This window comes from Lactuca virosa, chromosome 8 (genome assembly GCF_052849685.1).
Source record: "Lactuca virosa cultivar CGN04683 chromosome 8, Lactuca_virosa_CGN04683_v6, whole genome shotgun sequence".
NCBI classification, from domain to species: Eukaryota; Viridiplantae; Streptophyta; class Magnoliopsida; order Asterales; family Asteraceae; genus Lactuca; species Lactuca virosa.
In genome coordinates this window covers 114,098,279-114,117,904 of record NC_136433.1, presented here as the reverse complement: position 1 = coordinate 114,117,904, position 19,626 = coordinate 114,098,279, and the positions used below count along the sequence as shown (strand labels likewise).

The 19,626-nt window shown below is 42.2% G+C and overlaps 2 protein-coding genes across 2 annotated transcripts; one reads left to right on the top strand and one right to left on the bottom strand.

The window, feature by feature from the left end:
- Positions 1-563: 563 nt before the first annotated feature.
- On the bottom strand, positions 564-5,044 carry LOC145132841 (putative glutathione S-transferase). Its single transcript, XM_079067779.1, has 2 exons — positions 4,733-5,044; positions 564-855 (listed from the first exon to the last, which is right to left on the bottom strand). Exons 1-2 carry the CDS (start codon positions 5,042-5,044, stop codon positions 667-669), a joined length of 501 nt encoding a protein of 166 aa, XP_078923905.1. The 3' UTR covers positions 564-666.
- An 11,921-nt stretch (positions 5,045-16,965) lies between these two features.
- LOC145130736 (calcium-transporting ATPase 8, plasma membrane-type-like) lies at positions 16,966-19,207 on the top strand. The gene is made up of 11 exons (XM_079065508.1): positions 16,966-16,971; positions 17,371-17,414; positions 17,564-17,694; positions 17,775-17,836; positions 17,919-18,017; positions 18,102-18,212; positions 18,279-18,449; positions 18,520-18,597; positions 18,653-18,787; positions 18,868-18,981; positions 19,057-19,207. The coding sequence occupies exons 1-11, from the start codon at positions 16,966-16,968 to the stop codon at positions 19,201-19,203; spliced, it is 1,098 nt and encodes a 365-aa protein (XP_078921634.1). The 3' UTR covers positions 19,204-19,207.
- Positions 19,208-19,626: the final 419 nt, after the last annotated feature.

Below are 19,626 nucleotides of genomic sequence, written 5' to 3'. Positions count from 1 at the left end.
GGATCCTTCTCCATTTTTGTCTTTGTCTTTTGGATCTCTCGTCATGCTTTAGCGGAAGCAGATACGGTTTAGGGTTGTAAACACTACTCTGATACCATCTAAGAAACGATGGTATAGAGTTTGGAATAATATTCAGATTTTTTATTCAATACGCCAAATGAGGCTTAATATAGGTTACAAAATTAGACGCGAATAACAAACTAATCTAGAATGACGCGAATAACAAACGAGTAATAGATAAAGTAATGACAACTAATAAATTATATCCAATAATATCATGGGTTTATTTTGTGCATACGACAACGTACGTAAAAACATGCACTTAACATCGGAACTCTCACATGCTACACATTACAATAATAAATAAGCCAACAAGAGCTTATTATTGCAACATTGTTTGATGGATGGTAATCATGTTACAGAAACTTGAATTTCAATAACCACGTACATATATGCATACCCGAACAAAACGACCAAGTTTATATAACACTATAACAGTCACATACTATTACTATTAATTAACTTACCAAACATTTTATTGTAAAATGCAAGCATGTGTTCACGTGGAGGAAAGGTATTCTTGGCAACTTGACAGTTAACGAAATCATCAGCCCATTTGGTTAGTTTTGGAAACTTGTCTTCAGTGAAGAACTTAATTCCAGCTGCTTATTCCCTTATTCTAAGCCAGTAAGCTATGAAAACAGCAACAATGTCGATCAGGTTGATGTTGTGGCCTCCAAAGAACTTTGTACCTTTGAGTTTGAGTTCATTTTCTAGTACTTGCAGTTGCTCACAAGCTTCTGCAACAACTTTCTCATCTGCATTTCTGCCGACAACCCTGAGTGCAGGGATGCACTGAACAAACCATAAAATGTAAATAATCATCAATACAAAACACAAATTACGTTTATGATTTATGTTTTATTTATAACAAAAGTCTATAATACAATGTTATTATATTTAAAAAATGATAAAACTAAAATATAAAATAGATATATAATAGTCCAAACATCTTTATTAAAATTTTCGTGTATGACTTACAATTTTAAAATAGATATATAACAGTTCTGATTGCCTTCGTAAATCCAATCAACTTCATATAGGGTCCGTCGGAGCTTCTGCCTTCTTGTCCAACAGCTTTATGTGTTTTTAAAGGTTTAATTCCAGTGAATTGTTGGTGGGGATAAGTAAAGCATGCTTTGAGTATCATCTTCATTAAATTAGAGATTTTGGGTTGATGTTTCAATGGAAGAAGATGAAATACTAAGAAGCTATTTTTGTTGCCCACCAAGTGTTTGATAAAATGCCCAAACCAGTTTTTCTCGTGTTGCAGCCTTATTGTTCAAGATAATGTAGTTTGTTTAGTTTGGATGTTTCTTGTGCACACCAACAGTGTGTTGGTGTTCCATTTCCTTCCCTTCCTTGTTAAATATTGCTTCATAGTTTTAGCTTCATCTCGAGGCTTGTTCTCTTGTATGGCTTCTTCTTCCACAAGTTCGAGTGATTTTTGTCTGTGCCCGTTCAGAAGCTTCCATTGTTCCCCAAATGGTGAAGTGGGAAGTAAGGGGATTGGCCGTATGATTTCACACATCAAAAGGCATCATTTACCTACTAAAGACCGTAAATGTGTGTTACGTGAAGCTCTTTCTAGTGATGTTGTTTATTTATGGCAGTGGAAGAAACTTTGAAGGCCTTTGGTCAATGGATGTGTGGGAAGTGTATGACTTTGCAGGCTCTTAGCCGTTACTATCATCACCCGGATGGTCGTGCGAGGTTTGTTACAGGGGATGACGGCTCGAGTCGTTACATTGTCGGTATTCTAAAGCCGTCAGCTAAAGAGTCGGTGACAAATGCTCTTGGAGGTTTGGTTTTTGATGTTCCGCTCATTGATCGTGTTTTTAAAGAGCCTATCACTACTGTCAAGAGTATCCCCCATAGTTGTCGCCTTGATTTCTCTTAGGCTTTGAAGACTGCTCTCTACAAGGTGATTGTCCAACCTGGCTAGGTTGAGGCATGGATGTGTTTGTTACTTCTTCCTCGCTGCACACTGCAGGTGTTTAGACCCAAAAATAGACAAGAATGTAGGTCTGGGAATAGAAAATCCTTACAACAAAGCTCCATCCTAAAGTCCTTGGATACATGGGGGAAAGAGGGTGGTATCACGAAGTTAGTTCAAAATATGTTAGACAATCCCGAGGCTGGAGCTATGAGACAGGGTAGAGGCATCCTTCAGAAGGAGTCTACATCAAGTAACACCAACATCAGACAGTGTCTCCGTAAGGTTGCAGATGGTCATTTTACCGCAGCAGTGAAAGTGTTATGCTCATCGGGTGTTGCACCATATAATGGTGATACTATTAAAGCTTTGGAGGACAAACACCCTTTCAGGCCACTCCCATCCATGCCGAGCCCCATAATTTATGAACCTCCCCTTGTAGCAGACTTTGACTGTGTATTTGGTTGCATCAAATCCTTCCCTAAAGGAACTTCTTGCGGGAGAGATGGCTTGAGGGCTCAATACTTACTAGATGCCTTTTGTGGAGAAGGGTCTGCTATTGCCATAGATCTCATACATGCTATCACTTCAGTGGTTAATTTATGGTTAGCGGGAAGATGTCCAACCATTTTGGCAGAGTTTGTTGCGTCCGCTCCTCTCACGCCTCTACTTAAACCTGACAACGGGATCTGTCCGATTGCAGTAGGCACTATATGGAGACGTCTGGTTTCCAAGGTTGCCATGAAAGGTGTGGGTAAAGAAATGGCCAAGTACCTTACTGATTTTCAGTTCGGGGTTGGTGTATCCGGTGGTGCCGAGGATGTGTTACACAGTGCCAATAGGGTGTTGAGTGAACACCATGTTGATGGGTCTCTTGTAATGCTGACTGTGGATTTCTCGAATGCCTTTAACCTGGTAGATCGATCAACATTGCTCCACGAGGTTAAGAAGATGTGCCCTTCCATTTCTTTGTGGGTGAATTTCTTGTACGGGCAAGCAGCGAGACTTTATATCGGAGACCAACATATATGGTCTGCCACTGGGGTGCAGCAAGGTGACCCCTTGGGCCCTCTTCTTTTTGCCCTCGTTTTGCACCCACTTGTGTACAAGATTAGAGACAATTCTAAGCTCCTTCTCCATGCTTGGTATCTAGATGATGGGACTGTCATTGGGGATTCAGAGGAGGTGGCTAGAGTGTTGAACATTATTCGGTTGCATGGTCCAGGTTTGGGTCTTGAGTTGAACATCAAGAAAACAGAGATTTTTTGGCCTTCCTGCGATGGTAGGAAGCTACATGCCGATTTATTCCCAACGGATATAGGGAGGCCTTCTTTGGGGGTGAAGCTCCATGGGGGGGGCTATTAGCAAAGACACAGGGTTTATTAGCGGGCTGGCCATGAAGAGAGCGGTCAATGTTGTTGATTTGATGGGCCTTCTTCCACAACTATGTGACCCGCAAAGTGAGCTCCTTTTGCTTCGATCATGTATGGGAATTGCAAAACTTTTCTTTGGTTTAAGGACATGCCAGCCGGTACACATAGAAGAGGCAGCTTTGTTCTTTGACAAAGGATTGCGCAGGTCTATCGAGGATATGGTGGTATGTGGAGGCCCCTTCTTTGGAGACATTTAGTGGCGCCTGGCTTCCTTACCTATTCGTTTTGGTGGTTTGGGTTTGTACTCGGCATACGAGGTTTCCTCCTACGCATTTGTAGCCTCGAGGGCCCAATCTTGGGCATTACAAGACCACATCTTACGTGATAGTGGTGTATGTGGTATGGACTCAGATTACCTATGTTCTATGACTCGTCTTCGCGATATGATTCCGGGATTTGACTGTAGCGGTTTCACTAATAAGGACACCGCCCCACTAAATCCCAAAAAGTTTTGGCGTGTGCCCTTTTTAGCAAAATCATCCAAGATATGGATGTCGACTACTACATGACTGTCAGACAGAAAGCAGTCTTTGAGTGTCTGCGGGCACCTCATGCTCAGGATTTTCTGCTAACTATCCCTATTGATGGTCTTGGCCAGCATATGTCTCCTGTGGAGTACCGAACTATCCGTCGTTACCGCCTCATGATTCCCATATTCCCAATTGACGAGATATGTCCGGTTTGCCGCAAGGCATGTTTGGATACCTTTAGGGAACACGCGGTTCATTGTAGAGAGCTCCCTGGTTTCAAGTACAGACATGATGTGGTTTGGGATGTTCTCTTTGATGCTTGTCGGCGTGCTGGTATTTCTGTGAAGAAAGAAGCGCCGGTGAACTTTTTGACAGACCCGCAGGATGGAAGGTCCACACTGAGACCGGCTGACATTTTGGTCTTTGGATGGATAGGAGGGAAGCATGTGTGTATGGATCTTACTGGGGTCTCTCCTCTCATTGGTTTGGGGAGCGGGGGTTTCACAGCTAGGTATGCCGCTTTGAAAGCCGCTGCGTGCAAAGTGGTAAAGCACGAGAATGCATGTATAGAAAATCAACATGTGTTTGTACCTTTTGCATTCGATACATTTGGTTTTCTCGCACCAGAGGCGGTGGAGCTCCTCAATAGAGTCCAACGGGTCATGCATTCTAATGTCATATCTCCTAGATCCACAAATGTAGTTTTCAAAAGAATTGGTTTTGCCATCCAAAAAGGGCTAATGGCGCAGCTTGTTGCTCGTTTGCCTTCAATCGATATGTATTGAACCTTTTATTTTAACAAAATTTGGTTTGATCAAAAAAAAAATTATAACCTTATCATCAAGAAATTTTGCCCAGAATCGAGCGTCAGCTCTCTCACTAAAATCCTGAGGTAAAATCGGATCCCCTTTCCAGACATCATCGATGTATTCAACGATCACAAGAGACTCTGCGATCGGATTTCTGTTGTGAAGCAGCACCGGTACTTTCTTAAGAATAGGATTGTACTTCAATAGGTCGGCACTCTTGTTGCTGAGATCTTCTTCAATATTTTCGTACTTGATTCCCTTCATATTCAAAGAGATTTTTACAATACAAACAAATGGACTTTCCTTAACGCCATACAACTTCACTTCATCAGCCATTTTCTGATGACCTAATCGAAACAACAACACCTACTTACAACGTTGATATGGGGATCGATGACAAGATTCTTAAATGTTTCGGGGAACGATGGATATAAATTCTAGCTAGCCCAATCGATCGAGTTGTTGTCCCTTCAATATATAGTATAATCGGTTTCCACTTCCAGCAGAACAATTATTGAGAATTACGCTATGAAGAGTTGTATGATATAAAAGATAAGTTGTACACAATGTTGAAATCTATAACATTATAATATGTAGACGGGGGTAGGCAGTAGGCTCCATTTAAGATGGGGAGCTACTATTCATCTCCATCCCCATATTGACGTACAATAAAAATATATATACAAGATGTGACCTTTTTGTAATATTGTTATATTGATAAAATAAATATTATGCATACTACAAGAAAAATCATGAATAGCTACGGAAAAATGCTACGAAATCAAATTTTGTAGCTATTTTGCTACGGAATATGCTACGGAATGACTTTCCATAGACTTTTTGTTACAAAATTTTCTACGAAATAAAATTTCGTAGCAAACTTATAACTAATTACGGAAATTTGTTACATAATCGTAATCTGTAGTTAGTCTGCTACTGAATTTGCTACGGAGTTAAAATACATAACTATTTTGCTACGAAAATTACTATGAAGCAAAATTTCGTAACAATTTTGCTACAAAATGATATTCCGTAGCTATTTTGCTACGAAATTTAGTTACGTAAATGAATTTCGTAGTTATTTTGCTATGAAATGAAATTCCATAGCTATTATGCTACGGAATTTTGCTACATAACTTATTTACATAGCTTTTTTGCTATGATGGAAAAATCTATAGCTCTTTTGTTACAAAAACTTTTATGGAACTAAGTTATGTGGCTGCTTTGCTACAGAATGGAACTTTATAGCTATTTTATCCTTAAAGTTTTTCTGAATTTTTTTAAATTTTAATAAATGACATATAAGGTAGGATAAAATATAACTGTGGTTCAATAATTAACAATAACCTGTGGCAGATCATGTATTTGCAAAAGAATAAAGAATTCAAATTGTATTTGTATTCTTTGCAACAGAGAGGGGTATAAAGAGTTCAAATTGTATTTGCAAAAGAAAGCAATTATTCTAAAATATATGAAATTTGACTTTTGTTCCCTTGCAAATATTCTGATGCTTCTTCCCTTGCAAATAAATTAACATATCTAGAGTCATCCTATAAGCAAAAGTCAAAGTCAGTTTGACTTTTATTATGATGTGAAATTAAAATTGTTTAAAGTTATGATGTAAAATTAAAAGTTTTTAAAGCTTGTACACACCTGAATTTACCAAAACATAGTTTTTCTCTGTAATACGAGGTCCAGATCTTTTTTTAGTTGTAAATTTTGTTTTCGATAAGTTTTATCCATTTAAACATTCTTAAGTCTCAAAAATATAATTAATACCTAAATTTGTATTTTATCGTGAAGAATTGGAGATTGTGAACCACTGAACCCTATAATCCTAATACTTCACCAAAAACATACCTTCCTCATTCCTCAGTTTTCCCCCGATCTCCACTTACGCCATTATCGATAGGACTTTGCTCTACGTGATCCGCCCCCAAATGATCTACGTGAACTATATAAATTCGATGTAGCTCCTCTCACAACTCTTGTTTGCTATGTCGTTTGTCGCCTTCTCTTATAACACCCAAAAATTCAAACCAATTTAAACATTTTAAAAACATTTCAAACCATTAAAAATCATTACAACTTTGTTTTCAAAATGTATAATATCAGAGTTTTCCCAGAAACATAGACAAAACATGAGGAGCTGTACGATCACGCCTTCGCCTTGCCGCGATCCCCTGATGTACCTGAAACAATAAACGGAAACTCTAAGCTCGAGAGCTTAGTGAGTTCCCCCAAAATACCGATACACATACAGTCCATATAAACATATCATAACAAACTGAAAAACATGTAATGGGTCCCCAGCTTTACAGACTGGATTACCCATGAGCCCACAGTACGAGTCTCCCTTTAGCCCGTAACTGGAATGCTCCCGAGCCCACAATACGAGTCTCCCTTTAGCCCGTAACTGGAATGCTCCTAAGGTCTGTTGGCTACCGCACGGAGCAGTACAACCTCAACCCATCCCACATAACATATAACATACCACATAACCACTAAGCATGTAATAATCATATAACATCACAGGTAGTCCTACAGGTCTACCTAACTGGCATAACTACTAGCAGGCAACACTAACTTATACTCAACATCTAACACTGCTAGGATAACATATCCAATGGGCCGGCCTTGGTGCCTTAGACCCCTTAGTATAGTGAGGATAACTCACCTTGCAACTGTCGTCTGAAACTAGAAAGCTCAACTCCCGGATCACCAACATGAACTCCACCACCTATAGTTACCATAAAACCATTTTTCATATATCTCCAAATTACCAGAATACCCTCAGAAGTCAACTGGTCAACTCTTGGTCAAAGTCAAAGTCCACAGTCAAAGTCAACAGTCCATGTTGACTCGACTCGTCGAGTGCAGTTCACCGACTCGTCGAGTCCTTCCTAAACTCGAGAAGTCGTGAAATCCTTGATTGGCTCGTCGAGTTCCCCTTTAACTCGCCGAGTTCATACGTGTCCAAGAATTGGGAGAAACCCTAGCCGACTCGCCGAGTCTTCGAACGACTCGCCGAGTTCAAGGCAATCTTCAACGGACTCGCCGAGTTTGTTCATCAACTCGACGAGTTCATGACCATCTTCATATGACTCGCCGAGTTGACTATGCAACTCGCCGAGTCCTTGCAGACCTTCATAAATGTAGACACTTTTCAAGCCATGCCAAGGTTCCAGATTACAGATCCAAGCTTCTAAGGCATGTTTGTCACGTAAAGTTGCAAACTATACACGAATGCAAGGCCCTAAAGGCTCTAAATGACCAATCTAAGCTTCTAATGGAGCTTTACACCATAGGAGAGTCTCATCCTTGCAAAAGCTGGAAACTTTATGGACTTAGGACTCAAAAGAGGTTCAGATCTGAAGTTTCAACTTCAAATCTAGCTCCCATACCAAAATCCCTTCATGAATAACTAAAGAAAGCCCTAGTTTCCACATATGAATGATTCTAGAACAAAAAGAGGTTAAGGTAACAGTTGGTTACCTCCAAAACATGCCCAAACTGAAGTAGACTCTGGATCCACACATAAATCTTGATGCTAGCCTCTTGATCTGCAAAATTCCTTCACAAAAGTCACTTCCCAAAGCTCCAAAACACTCTCCAAGCTCTCACTCGCGGAAATTAGGGTTTCTAGGTCTCAAGAGGGTGATAGAGGACAGTGGGAGGCGCTAATGGTCCAATATATAGGGTGCAAAACCCTGAAAATTAGGGTTTCCACTGCCAGCTCCTACTCGTCGAGTCTCTCATGCTGACTCGACGAGTCACTCATTAATTGACGTGTCCTGGCCCGCTGCTACTCGACGAGTCAAGTGCCAACTCGGCGAGTAGACCTTAGAAATGAAGTCTAAATGGAAAAATTAATAATACCTGACGGTTGGGATGTTACAGTTCTCCCCCACTTGACTTAGACTTCGTTCTCGAAGTCTGCTGTAGCGAATAACTCTGGGTAATGCTCCCGCATCTCAACCTCCGACTCCCATGTCCACTCGGATCCCCTCCGATTCTCCCATTGTATCTTTACCAACGGAACCTCCTTGTTGCGCAGGACTTTCACTTTCCTTTCCAAAATGGCAATCAGTCTCTCAATATAATTCAGGCGCTCATCAATCTGAATGTCATCCAGTGGCACCACCGCCTCCGGGTCCACAATGCACTTTCGCAACTGCGAAACGTGGAAAGTACTGTGGATCCGACTAAGCTCCTCCGGAAGCTCTAGTCTGTAAGCCACCTTGCCAACCCTGACAATGATCCTGAACGACCCAATATATCGGGGACCCAATTTTCCCCTCTTCCTGGAGTGGATCATGCCCTTCCAGGGCGAGACCTTCAGGAGTACCATGTCACCGACCTGAAACTCTAACTCGGATCGGCGTCGGTCAGCGTAACTCTTCTGCCGACTCTGAGCGGTCTGCAGCCGCTGTCTAACCTGCTGAATCTTCTCGGTAGTCTGCAAGACCACCTCCGTCCGACCCATCACCCTGTGACCAACCTCACCCCAACAGACCGGGGTGCGAAATTTCCACCCATACAACAGCTCGAATGGCGGGGCGCGTATGCTGGAATGATAGTTGTTGTTGTAGGCGAACTCTGCAAGTGGTTGGTGGGAATCCCAGCTCCCACCGAAATCAATGACACACGCTCTCAACATATCCTAGAGGGTCTGAATGGTCCACTCGCTCTGACCATCAGTCTGTGGATGGAATGCTGTGCTGAAGTGCAACCGTGTGCCCAGCTCCTCGTGAAACTTCTGCCAGAAGCGGGAGGTAAACCTGACATCCCGATCAGAGACAATAGAAACGGGAACCCCATGGCGAGACACGATCTCGCAAACGTACACATCGACCAATTTCTCGACCGATGAGCTCTCCCGTATGGCTAAGAAATGGGCACTCTTGGTCAATCGATCCACGATGACCCATATAGTATCAAACCCCTTCGCCTTCCTCGGCAACTTGGTAATAAAATCCATCGTGATCTGTTCCCATTTCCACATGGGAATCTCCAAGGGCTGCAGCTTGCCATGCGGCTTCTGATGCTCGGTCTTGACCATCCTACAGTTCAAGCACCTCTAGACGTACCAAGCGATTTCTCGCTTCATGCACGGCCACCAATAGGTCAAACTCAAATCTCGGTACATCTTGGTGGCCCCGGGTGAATAGAAAAATGAGACTTATGATCCTCCTCCATGACCATCTGCCTGACCCCACCAGACATCGAAACCCAGACCCGACCGCATCGGGTCAATAATCCTCGGCTATCCTGCACAAACCAGGCATTCTCACCCTTGATCCTCTCCATCTTCCAATTCTCTGGTCGCATGCCCTCAACCTGGGCATCCCTGATCAAACTTACAAGCGGAGAGTCTACTGCTATCCTCATACATACCGCTGGGGCGGAAGACCCAGCTGACTTGCGGCTCAGAGCATCCGCAACCACATTCGCTTTACCAGGGTGGTAAAGGATCTCGCAGTCATAGTCCTTGACTACATCCAGCCACCTGCGCTGCCTCATGTTCAGGTTTGGCTGATCCATGATATGTCTCAAGCTCTTGTGGTCCGTGTATATGGTGCAACGGACCCCGTAAAGGTAATGTCTCCATATCTTGAGGGCGAACACCACCGCCCCCAGCTCTAAGTCATGCGTAGGGTATCTTGTCTCATGCGGCTTCAATTTCCGCGACGCATAAGCTGTCACTCGTCCTCTCTGCATGAGGACCGCCCCTAACCCTGTGATGGATGCATCACAGAACACCACAAAATCCTCAACTCCCTCCGGGAGTGTCAAGACTGGGGCCTCGCACAACCGCTGTCGGAGGGTCTCAAACGCCCTCTACTGCTCATGGCCCCACCGGAAATCCACCCCCTTCCTCGTCAGACGAGTGAGGGGTACCATAATCTTGGAGAAGTCATGTATGAATCTCCGGTAGTACCCTGCCAATCCCAAAAAGCTCCTGATGTCTGAGGGAGATTTCGGAACCTCCCACTGCATAACCGCCTCGATTTTGGCCGGATCGACCAAAATCCCCTCTTGGTTAACGAGATGTCCGAGGAACTGGACCTCTCGTAGCCAAAATTCACACTTCGAGAACTTGGCGTATAGCCGTTCTCGTCTTAGCACTCCCAACAACTCCCGCAGATGCTCCTCATGCTGCTCTCGGGTCTTGGAATACACCAAGATATCATCTATAAACACTATGACCGAGCGATCGAGCATCGGCATGCAGACCCGATTCATCAGGTCCAATAACACTGCTGGTGCGTTGGTGAGCCCAAACGACATCACCACGAACTCGTAATGTCCATAACGAGTTCGGAACGCGGTCTTCTTCACGTCCTCCTCTCTGACTCTGACCTGATGATACCCAGACCTCAAGTCTATCTTGGAAAACCAAGATGCACCCTGCAACTGATCGAAGAGATCGTCTATCCTTGGGAGTGGGTAACGGTTCTTCACCGTTAACTTATTCAACTCCCGGTAGTCAATGCACATCCGGTGTGAACCGTCCTTCTTTCGGACAAAAAGAATCGGTGCTCCCCGTGGAGAACTGCTCGGACGGATGAACTGCTTGCCTAGCAGTTCCTGTAGATGTGACGACAGCTCCTGCATCTCTGGCGGTGCCAATCGGTACGACGCCTTAGCGATAGGGGTCGCACCTGGCACCAGGTCGATCCTGAACTCGACCTGTCTCTCCGGAGGTATCCCTGGCAACTCCTCCGGAAACACATCTGCAAACTCCCTGACCACCGATACATCGGAAACCGAAATATGATCCCTGACCCGCGTATCTACCACATACGCTGGATAACCCGCACACCCGTGCTGAATGTACTGCCGAGCCCTGACAGCTGAACAAAACCCTGATCCCACTCTGGTTCCCTCGCCATATACAATCAGTTCTCCCCCACTTGGGGTTCGAACTACCACTCGCTGGCCCTCGGAATCAATCATAGCACCGAACCGACTGAGCCAATCCATGCCTACAATCACGCACACCTCCCCCATGGGGATCGGAATCAAATCTATCGGAAAGGACATCCCGAAAATCTCCAAATCACACCCTCGATAAACTGAAGAAGCAGAAACCCCGTGTTCGTTGGCGATAGACACTCGCAACGGACACTCTAACTCACCTACTGGCACACTGAACTCCCTACTAAATGACTGAGATAGGAAGGACCGACTCACCCCCGAGTCAAATAAGACCAAAGCAGGCAAAGAGTTCACTAAAAACGTACCTAACCACAGGTACAACAGATAAGCATACAACAGATATAGAAAACGAGATAAAGGATAGAAACATACCAGCAACCACATCTGGTGCTGCCTTGGCCTCCTCAGCGGTCAACTGGAAAGCACGACCCTGAGCCTTCGGAGGCTCTGCCCTGACTGGTCTCCCATCTGTGATCCTCAAGGTAGTCGGCGCTGGAGCATGCGCCGGCTTGGCGGCTAGCAACGGACAGTTGGCCTTAATGTGGCCAAAACTGATCGCAGTGATAACATAACCTCATACCCTGAATCGGGACTGCCTGACGACAGTCCTTCGCGTAATTCCTCATCTTGCCATACCTGTGGAATCCACTATCAGCTCGACACACACCAGAATGACCCTTGCCGCACTTCCCACAAGTGCGGCTCTGCTGACCCCCGGTCCTAGTATCAGCGGTCTTAGACCGCTTCGGCGCCGGCTATGACTGTGCCGGGGCCTACCGGTGCTCCCTCAACTGCAGCTCAATCTCTAACTCACACCGTCTGACGGCCTCCTGCAACTCTAGAAGAGTATCACATCGCTGGGTAGACACAAACTGACGGATATCCGTCTTGAGCATGCTCAGATAACGGGTCATATGAGCCTGCTCTGAAGCAAACTCCGGGCAAAACATCGCCCTCTCAGTAAACATACGGGTGATCTCCGTCACCGACTCCCCATCCTGTCTCAAACTCAGAAACTCCTGTGCCAAACGTTCCCGCTCAACTCGCGGAATGTAACGGGCGCGGAACATGTCCCTGAACTGCTCCCAAGTAACAGCAGCTCTCTGATCATCAGTGTACGACCCAGTCGCAAGTCTCCACCAGTCCTTGGCCCCAGACCTAAGCAGGTTCAGAGCACACCTGACCTTCTGGTCAGCAGGACACGAGCAGGTGAAAAAACACCCCTCCACACCTGAAATCCATCTCATAGCCTTGATGGGATCCTGCGTCCCATCAAAAGTAGGGGGCTTCGTGTTATCGAAATCCCTGTACTGGAAGCCCCTACCAACTCCTCCCCCTGCCGTTGATACAGCTGATGCAACTACTGCGGCAGCTGTCTCCGCAAGGGCTTCGTAGCGCTCATCAAAGTACTCCACCATGGTGGTCTTAATCGACCTAAACATCTCTGGTAACTGTGCCCGGAACGCAGCAGCAACCTCACCATGCAGGATCTCTCGGATCCTGGCATCCAACTCCTCTGTACCCATCTGCACCACTGGCTCGGGTGCTGTTGGCCCCTCCTGGCCTCTATCCCCTGATCCTGATCCCGAACCGGATCTAGCCACAAAGCGTCTCGTCATCACCATTCTGAAACATACCATAAGATATCAGATAATCCATATAAATAACTGGGAGCCAACTCCCGACTAACCCTAGGGATTGTGACTCACTTGACACGCGTATGGGTCATGTGCTTTCAGTAGTATGGGCCCCTACTACCTTCCACACCTACCCATATTTGTCTCAAGCATCACCACAATTCCCTAACTGAATACACAACATAGCGAGCGCTCAGTCCTCACTCCTAGAGGAATGCTAAATATCTCCTAACTGGCCTCTCGGCCTCACACAACCCACCTATCCATGAAACTTCCACCAACCCTGCAGCACTAGTGTATGCTAGCCATATATAACGCTGGAACCTATAGACTTTCGAATATCCAATCCTACCCTAAGCCCCCAATCAAACAAGAACAGAACATAAGGCCAAATCAAACATTCTCAGACTATAAGATCTTGGTTATGTATAACCGTGATGCATACACTAAGCAACTACAGTAATTATGTCAATCTCATATAAAGAAAACCCTAGGCTAGCAGGCATCATGTAATCAGGCAATTCTATCATGCAATTCCTGAAGATCCCTAGCCTAGTACTAACATGCTGTTCTAACATATCTCATAATCAAATAACTTGTATGGTATTTTGGGGTCTACTTACTGGCTCCGGCTGATCGTACATCCTGCATCCTCCTTTACTTATTTTGAAAACCTTTTTAAAGAAATCATTTTGAAAATCCTTTCCTTGATTTGAGACTGGAGTTACACGCATGTTCCTCCAATTCACTCAAACCAAGGCTCTGATACCAACTTATAACACCCAAAAATTCAAACCAATTTAAACTTTTTAAAAACATTTCAAACCATTAAAAATCATTACAACTTTGTTTTCAAAATGTATAATATAAGAGTTTTCCCAGAAACATAGACAAAACATGAGGAGCTGTACGATCACGCCTTCGCCTTGCCGCGATCCCCTGATATACCTGAAACAATAAACTGAAACTGTAAGCTCGAGAGCTTAGTGAGTTCCCCCAAAATACCGATACACATACAGTCCATATAAACATATCATAAGAAACTGAAAAACATGTAATGGGTCCCCAGCTTTACAGACTGGATTACCCCTGAACCCATAGTACGAGTCTCCCTTTAGCCCGTAACTGGAATGCTCCCGAGCCCACAGTACGAGTCTCCCTTTAGCCCGTAACTAGAATGCTCCCGAGCCCACAGTACGAGTCTCCCTTTAGCCCGTAACTGGAATGCTCCTAAGGTCTGTTGGCTACCGCACGGAGCAATACAACCTCAACCCATCCCACATAACATATAACATACCACATAACCACTGAGCATGCAATAATCATATAACATTGCAGGTAGTCCTACAGGTCTACCTAACTGGCATAACTACTAGCAGGCAACACTAACTTATACTCAACATCTAACACTGCTAGGATAACATATCCAATGGGCCGGCCTTGGTGCCTTAGACCCCTTAGTATAGTGAGGATAACTCACCTTGCAACTGTCGTCTGAAACTAGAAAGCTCAACTCCCGGATCACCAACACGAACTCCACCACCTATAGTTACCATAAAACCCTTTTTCATAAATCTCCAAATTACCAGAATACCCTCAGAAGTCAACTGGTCAACTCTTGGTCAAAGTCAAAGTCCACAGTCAAAGTCAACAGTCCATGTTGACTCGACTCGTCGAGTGCAGTTCACCGACTCGTCGAGTCCTTCCTGAACTCGAGAAGTCATGAAATCCTTGATTGGCTCGTCGAGTTCCCCTTTAACTCGCCGAGTTTATACGTGTCCAAGAATTTGGAGAAGCCCTAGCCGACTCGCCGAGTCTTCGAACGACTCGTCGAGTTCAAGGCAATCTTCAACGGACTCGCCGAGTTTGTTCATCAACTCGACGAGTTCATGACCATCTTCATATGACTCGCCGAGTTGACTATGCAACTCGCCGAGTCCTTGCAGACCTTCATCCATGCAGACACTTTTCAAGCCATGCGAAGGTTCCAGATTACAGATCCAAGCTTCTAAGGCATGTTTGTCACGTAAAGTTGCAAACTATACACGAATGCAAGGCCCTAAAGGCTCTAAATGACCAATCTAAGTTTCTAATGGAGCTTTACACGATAGGAGAGTCTCATCCTTGCAAAAGATAGAAACTTTATGGACTTAGGACTCAAAAGAGGTTCAGATCTGAAGTTTCAACTTCAGATCTAGCTCCCATACCAAAATCCCTTCATGAATAACTAAAGAAAGCCCTAGTTTCCACATATGAATGATTCTAGAAGAAAAAGAGGTTAAGGTAACAGCTGGTTACCTCCAAAACGTGCCCAAACTGAAGTAGACTCTGGATCCACACATAAATCTTGATGTTAGCCTCTTGATCTACAAATTTCCTTCACAAAAGTCACTTCCCAAAGCTCCAAAACACTCTCCAAGATCTCACTCACAGAAATTAGGGTTTCTGGGTCTCAAGAGGGTGATAGAGGACAGTGGGAGGCGCTAATGGTCCAATATATAGGGTGCAAAACCCTGAAAATTAGGGTTTCCACTGCCAGCTCCTACTTGTCGAGTCTCTCATGCCGACTCGACGAGTCACTCATTAATTGACGTGTCCTGGCCCGCTGCTACTCGACGAGTCAAGCGCCAACTCGTCGAGTAGACCTTAGATATGAAGTCTAAATGGAAAAATTAATAATACCTGACGGTTGGGATGTTACATCTCTATCAATCGGTAGGTTGTAGGAGCATAAAGAACGACTGATTCTCGGTGAAGATAGATCAACGGCGAACGACTCAGCTGCTATCTTCATTTCTCTACGACTGCGAAGATCATTGAACATCTGATTCCCGGTGAAGATCGACCAATGGAAAATGAAAAATGCTCTCTTCATCTCTCTGCGACTGCACGAAGATAACCGACTATCTCGATCTCTATGCTACCTTGTAGCTTATAGGTATGCGCTTCCGTTATTTGTGTGTAACTTGTAACCGTGCCCTAACATTTAGTCGTAATGTCATTGCAAATATCACCACCACAACTGATGGAAATGTTAATTTAGATTTGTTGGTGATTGTGTGCTTGGATGGTGAAACTTCAATTGATAATGAGATTTACAAATTCATGAACCCTAATTTGAAGATGCGAAATGATTGAGTGAACGAGGGAATGGCGTTTGATGGATAACCATGAGTTTAGTTATAACTTTGGGGGCATTGGACAATAGTATTGACCAAATTTTCTTCATCTCTGTCGATACTATATTTTTCTAACTGAAGTTGGCATTTCATGCTCGTTTTTGCAGGTCACTCAGATCCTACGAAGTTAGAATTAAAAGCTCATGATGTTCAATAGTTATCTATAGATGAGCTACACAATCATCATATGGAAATCAAGGTGAGAAACTGAGCCATATACGATGTGCTAACTTACAATTGAGCTATGTTGGGCTCTTAAGCACCTATGCTTCTTTGAGCACAAAACTAAGGATATTCTAGGTTATGTTAAACTCAAACCCCTTTTTTTTCAAAATACAGACGACGTGCAAAAACAACATGCTATCGAGAGGCCACAATCTTTCCAAAATACCTACTTGCAAGAACCAGGTTCTCTACGATGATGCATAACCTAATCTTAGATCATTAATGAAATAAAAAATACCATCGATTCTATGCTAATCTAATACAGAGGTAACAAATGATGGTAATACTAATAATGTAGTTTCTGTGTTCTACTAATATGATTACCATATTCATAATATGGTAATAACATGTATCTGTTGAATACTTCCTGCAATAGAGCATATTAGTTATTGAAATACTGAACTCATATAGTCATATGTCAATTATTAACCTTAATTTATGAGTCTCACATGTTTTTAGGATATGTAAGTGTAACATTATCTATTAGTCTCCATATTTATTATTTTCTCTGTGTTTCAATTTTCAAACATAATTACTAAAAAATTTATATGCTCAAAACTATTCTTTCCTAATAGAATTCAAATTTTTAATCAATGTCTTTAGTTTGTTCTTTATGACATGCTTATAAAATTTTCATGGTGATGTTTTATGCTGTCTATTGTATGTTTTTTACATTTAGGAACTTGTGGAGAAATTAGAAATGCCATCGGATATAAAACTAATGTGAATTGCTATTGATGACTTAAATAATTGCATGATGACTTGTAAAAAATTTGGTTTGTTTTTCTTTATTCCAGGTTTTGCTCTACTCTTATTCACTATGCTTCTTGAGATAATTTTTTTTAGCTTTGGTTTGTTTTTCTTTATTCCAGGTTCTGCTCTACTCTTAAAATGAAAAACGATCCACCAAATGACACGTCAGCATTACCACTAAAGATTGTATCTTTTCTTGTTGAAAGTGTAGCTCAAAATACAACTAGCAGTGTATTTTTACCTGATGCAGGTCTTTTCAAATATAGTAAATATTTTTCTATAATATTTAATATTAAATGATACGTATTATTTTTGGTATTTAATATGGAGGCCAAGAAATTGAGGTTTCTGGATCACCAACAGAAAATGGCATACTTCAATGGGGGGTTAATGTTAGTTCTTCATTCATATTTTCAGTTTTTTTATACATTTACTAATTAAATGATACTCATTTTTTTTACAAAATAAATACAGATTGGGATGAATTTTGTAGCAGTTAGATCAGAATCTTCGATTATTCATGCATTCCCATTTAACTCGAAGAAAAAACGAGGCGATGTTGCTGTAAAACGGGTAATTTTATTGGATTATTTATAAAAGATTTTAAATGGTTCACATAAAAAGTATATTTTTGATTTTTTTTAATTTTCTCAATAGCCTGATTCTGAAGTTCATGTACACTGGAAAAGGGCAGCTGAAATTGTGTTAGCAGCATGTACAAGATACATGGACATTGATGGACAACTTGTCCTCCTCAATGAAGAAAATGTTAGAGATTTCATCTTGATTGAAAAAAAGAACAAATTTTCTAATTTGTGATTGTTTACATTACAGGTGGAATATTTTAAAAAAGCGATTGAAGATATGGCTTCTGGAAGTTTGCGTTGTGTTGCTATTGCATACAGACCATGTGAAGCAGAAACTGTTCCAACTGGCGAAGATGAGCTGGCACAATGGGAGCTACCTGAAGGCGATCTTGTCTTGCTGGCAATTGTTGGTTTAAAGGTATGTGAATGTCCATGTCCATGTCAGCAAAGAGATTTATATATATTTTGATACACGGTTTTCCTTGTAGGATCCATGTCGGAAAGGTGTCAGAGAGGCTGTTGAACTGTGCGTAAAGGCTGGTGTGAAGGTAGTAATTAGTATACAATATTTAATTATTATTTTTGTAATTTTGGGTAAATGATTTTTTATTTTATTTATTTGTAATCCATGTAATTGCATTAGAATGTGGAATTTTGGAATCAAATGCTGATGCAGAAGAGCCGAATCTAATTGAAGGGAAATCTTTTCGTGCCATGTCAGAAGACCAAAGACTAGAAGTTGTTGAGAAGATTTTTGTATGTGAATTTACTATTTTGACCCTAGTCGAGTAGTTGTAAACAAGTTTTATAAGAATGTAATGTTGATTTTGAAACAGGTGATGGGGAGGTCTTCACCTAATGATAAACTGTTACTTGTCCAAGCGTTGAGGAAGAGAGGACATGTTGTTGTTACTGGAGATGGAACAAACGATGCCCCTGCTCTACATGAGGTAGTAATTAAAGATTTTTCATCATCAGTTTAATTATTTTTACTGTATTTTATATATTTTTTTATGAAATTGTAGGCTGATATTGGTCTTGCTATGGGCATCCAAGGAACTGAAGTTGCAAAAGAAAGTATTGACATCATTATCTTGGATGATGATTTTGCTTCAGTCGTAAAGGTACTGTTGTATATTATATATATAATGCTCTTAATTACAAAAAATTAATTGTATTCCAATGATTAATTTAATGTGTGAATTAATTTAATTATAAACAAACAAACCAATTCCACTCCACTCCACTCAAGGTGATAACAAAACCATATGTTTAAGCTTTGGTTCTAAAGATGATTCATTTTGTTTTGTGTTCATTTTCAGATTTTATATTTTTAGTTGGTCAAAAACTAGGGAAACCCTCAAAGCAAAGCAAAATGAGATTTCATACAACGGATTGAATTTTAATCAAGTTGATTGTAAATTTGATTTTGCAGGTTTTGCCATTTTGGTTGAGTATATGTGGATGTGTGTGTATGTGGCAGTTCAAATCTAAACTGTGTGATTGTATTTATAATTAATATTCAGTTTTGATGATTAGACAACATTGTAGAAGAATTTTCGATGATATAATGTATCCATAAAATTGATGTAACT

Coding starts and splice junctions, on each gene's coding strand:
- LOC145132841 (XM_079067779.1), bottom strand. CDS start 5,044: ATGGCTGATGAAGTGAAGTTGTATGGCGTTAAGGAAAGTCCATTTGTT. Junction 856..4,732: donor CAAAATTTCTTGATGATAAG/GTTATAATTTTT, acceptor TGGTTTGTTCAG/TGCATCCCTGCACTCAGGGT.
- LOC145130736 (XM_079065508.1), top strand. Junction 18,598..18,652: donor AGGTAGTAATTAGTATACAA/TATTTAATTATT, acceptor TTTTATTTATTT/GTAATCCATGTAATTGCATT. Junction 18,788..18,867: donor AAGTTGTTGAGAAGATTTTT/GTATGTGAATTT, acceptor ATTTTGAAACAG/GTGATGGGGAGGTCTTCACC.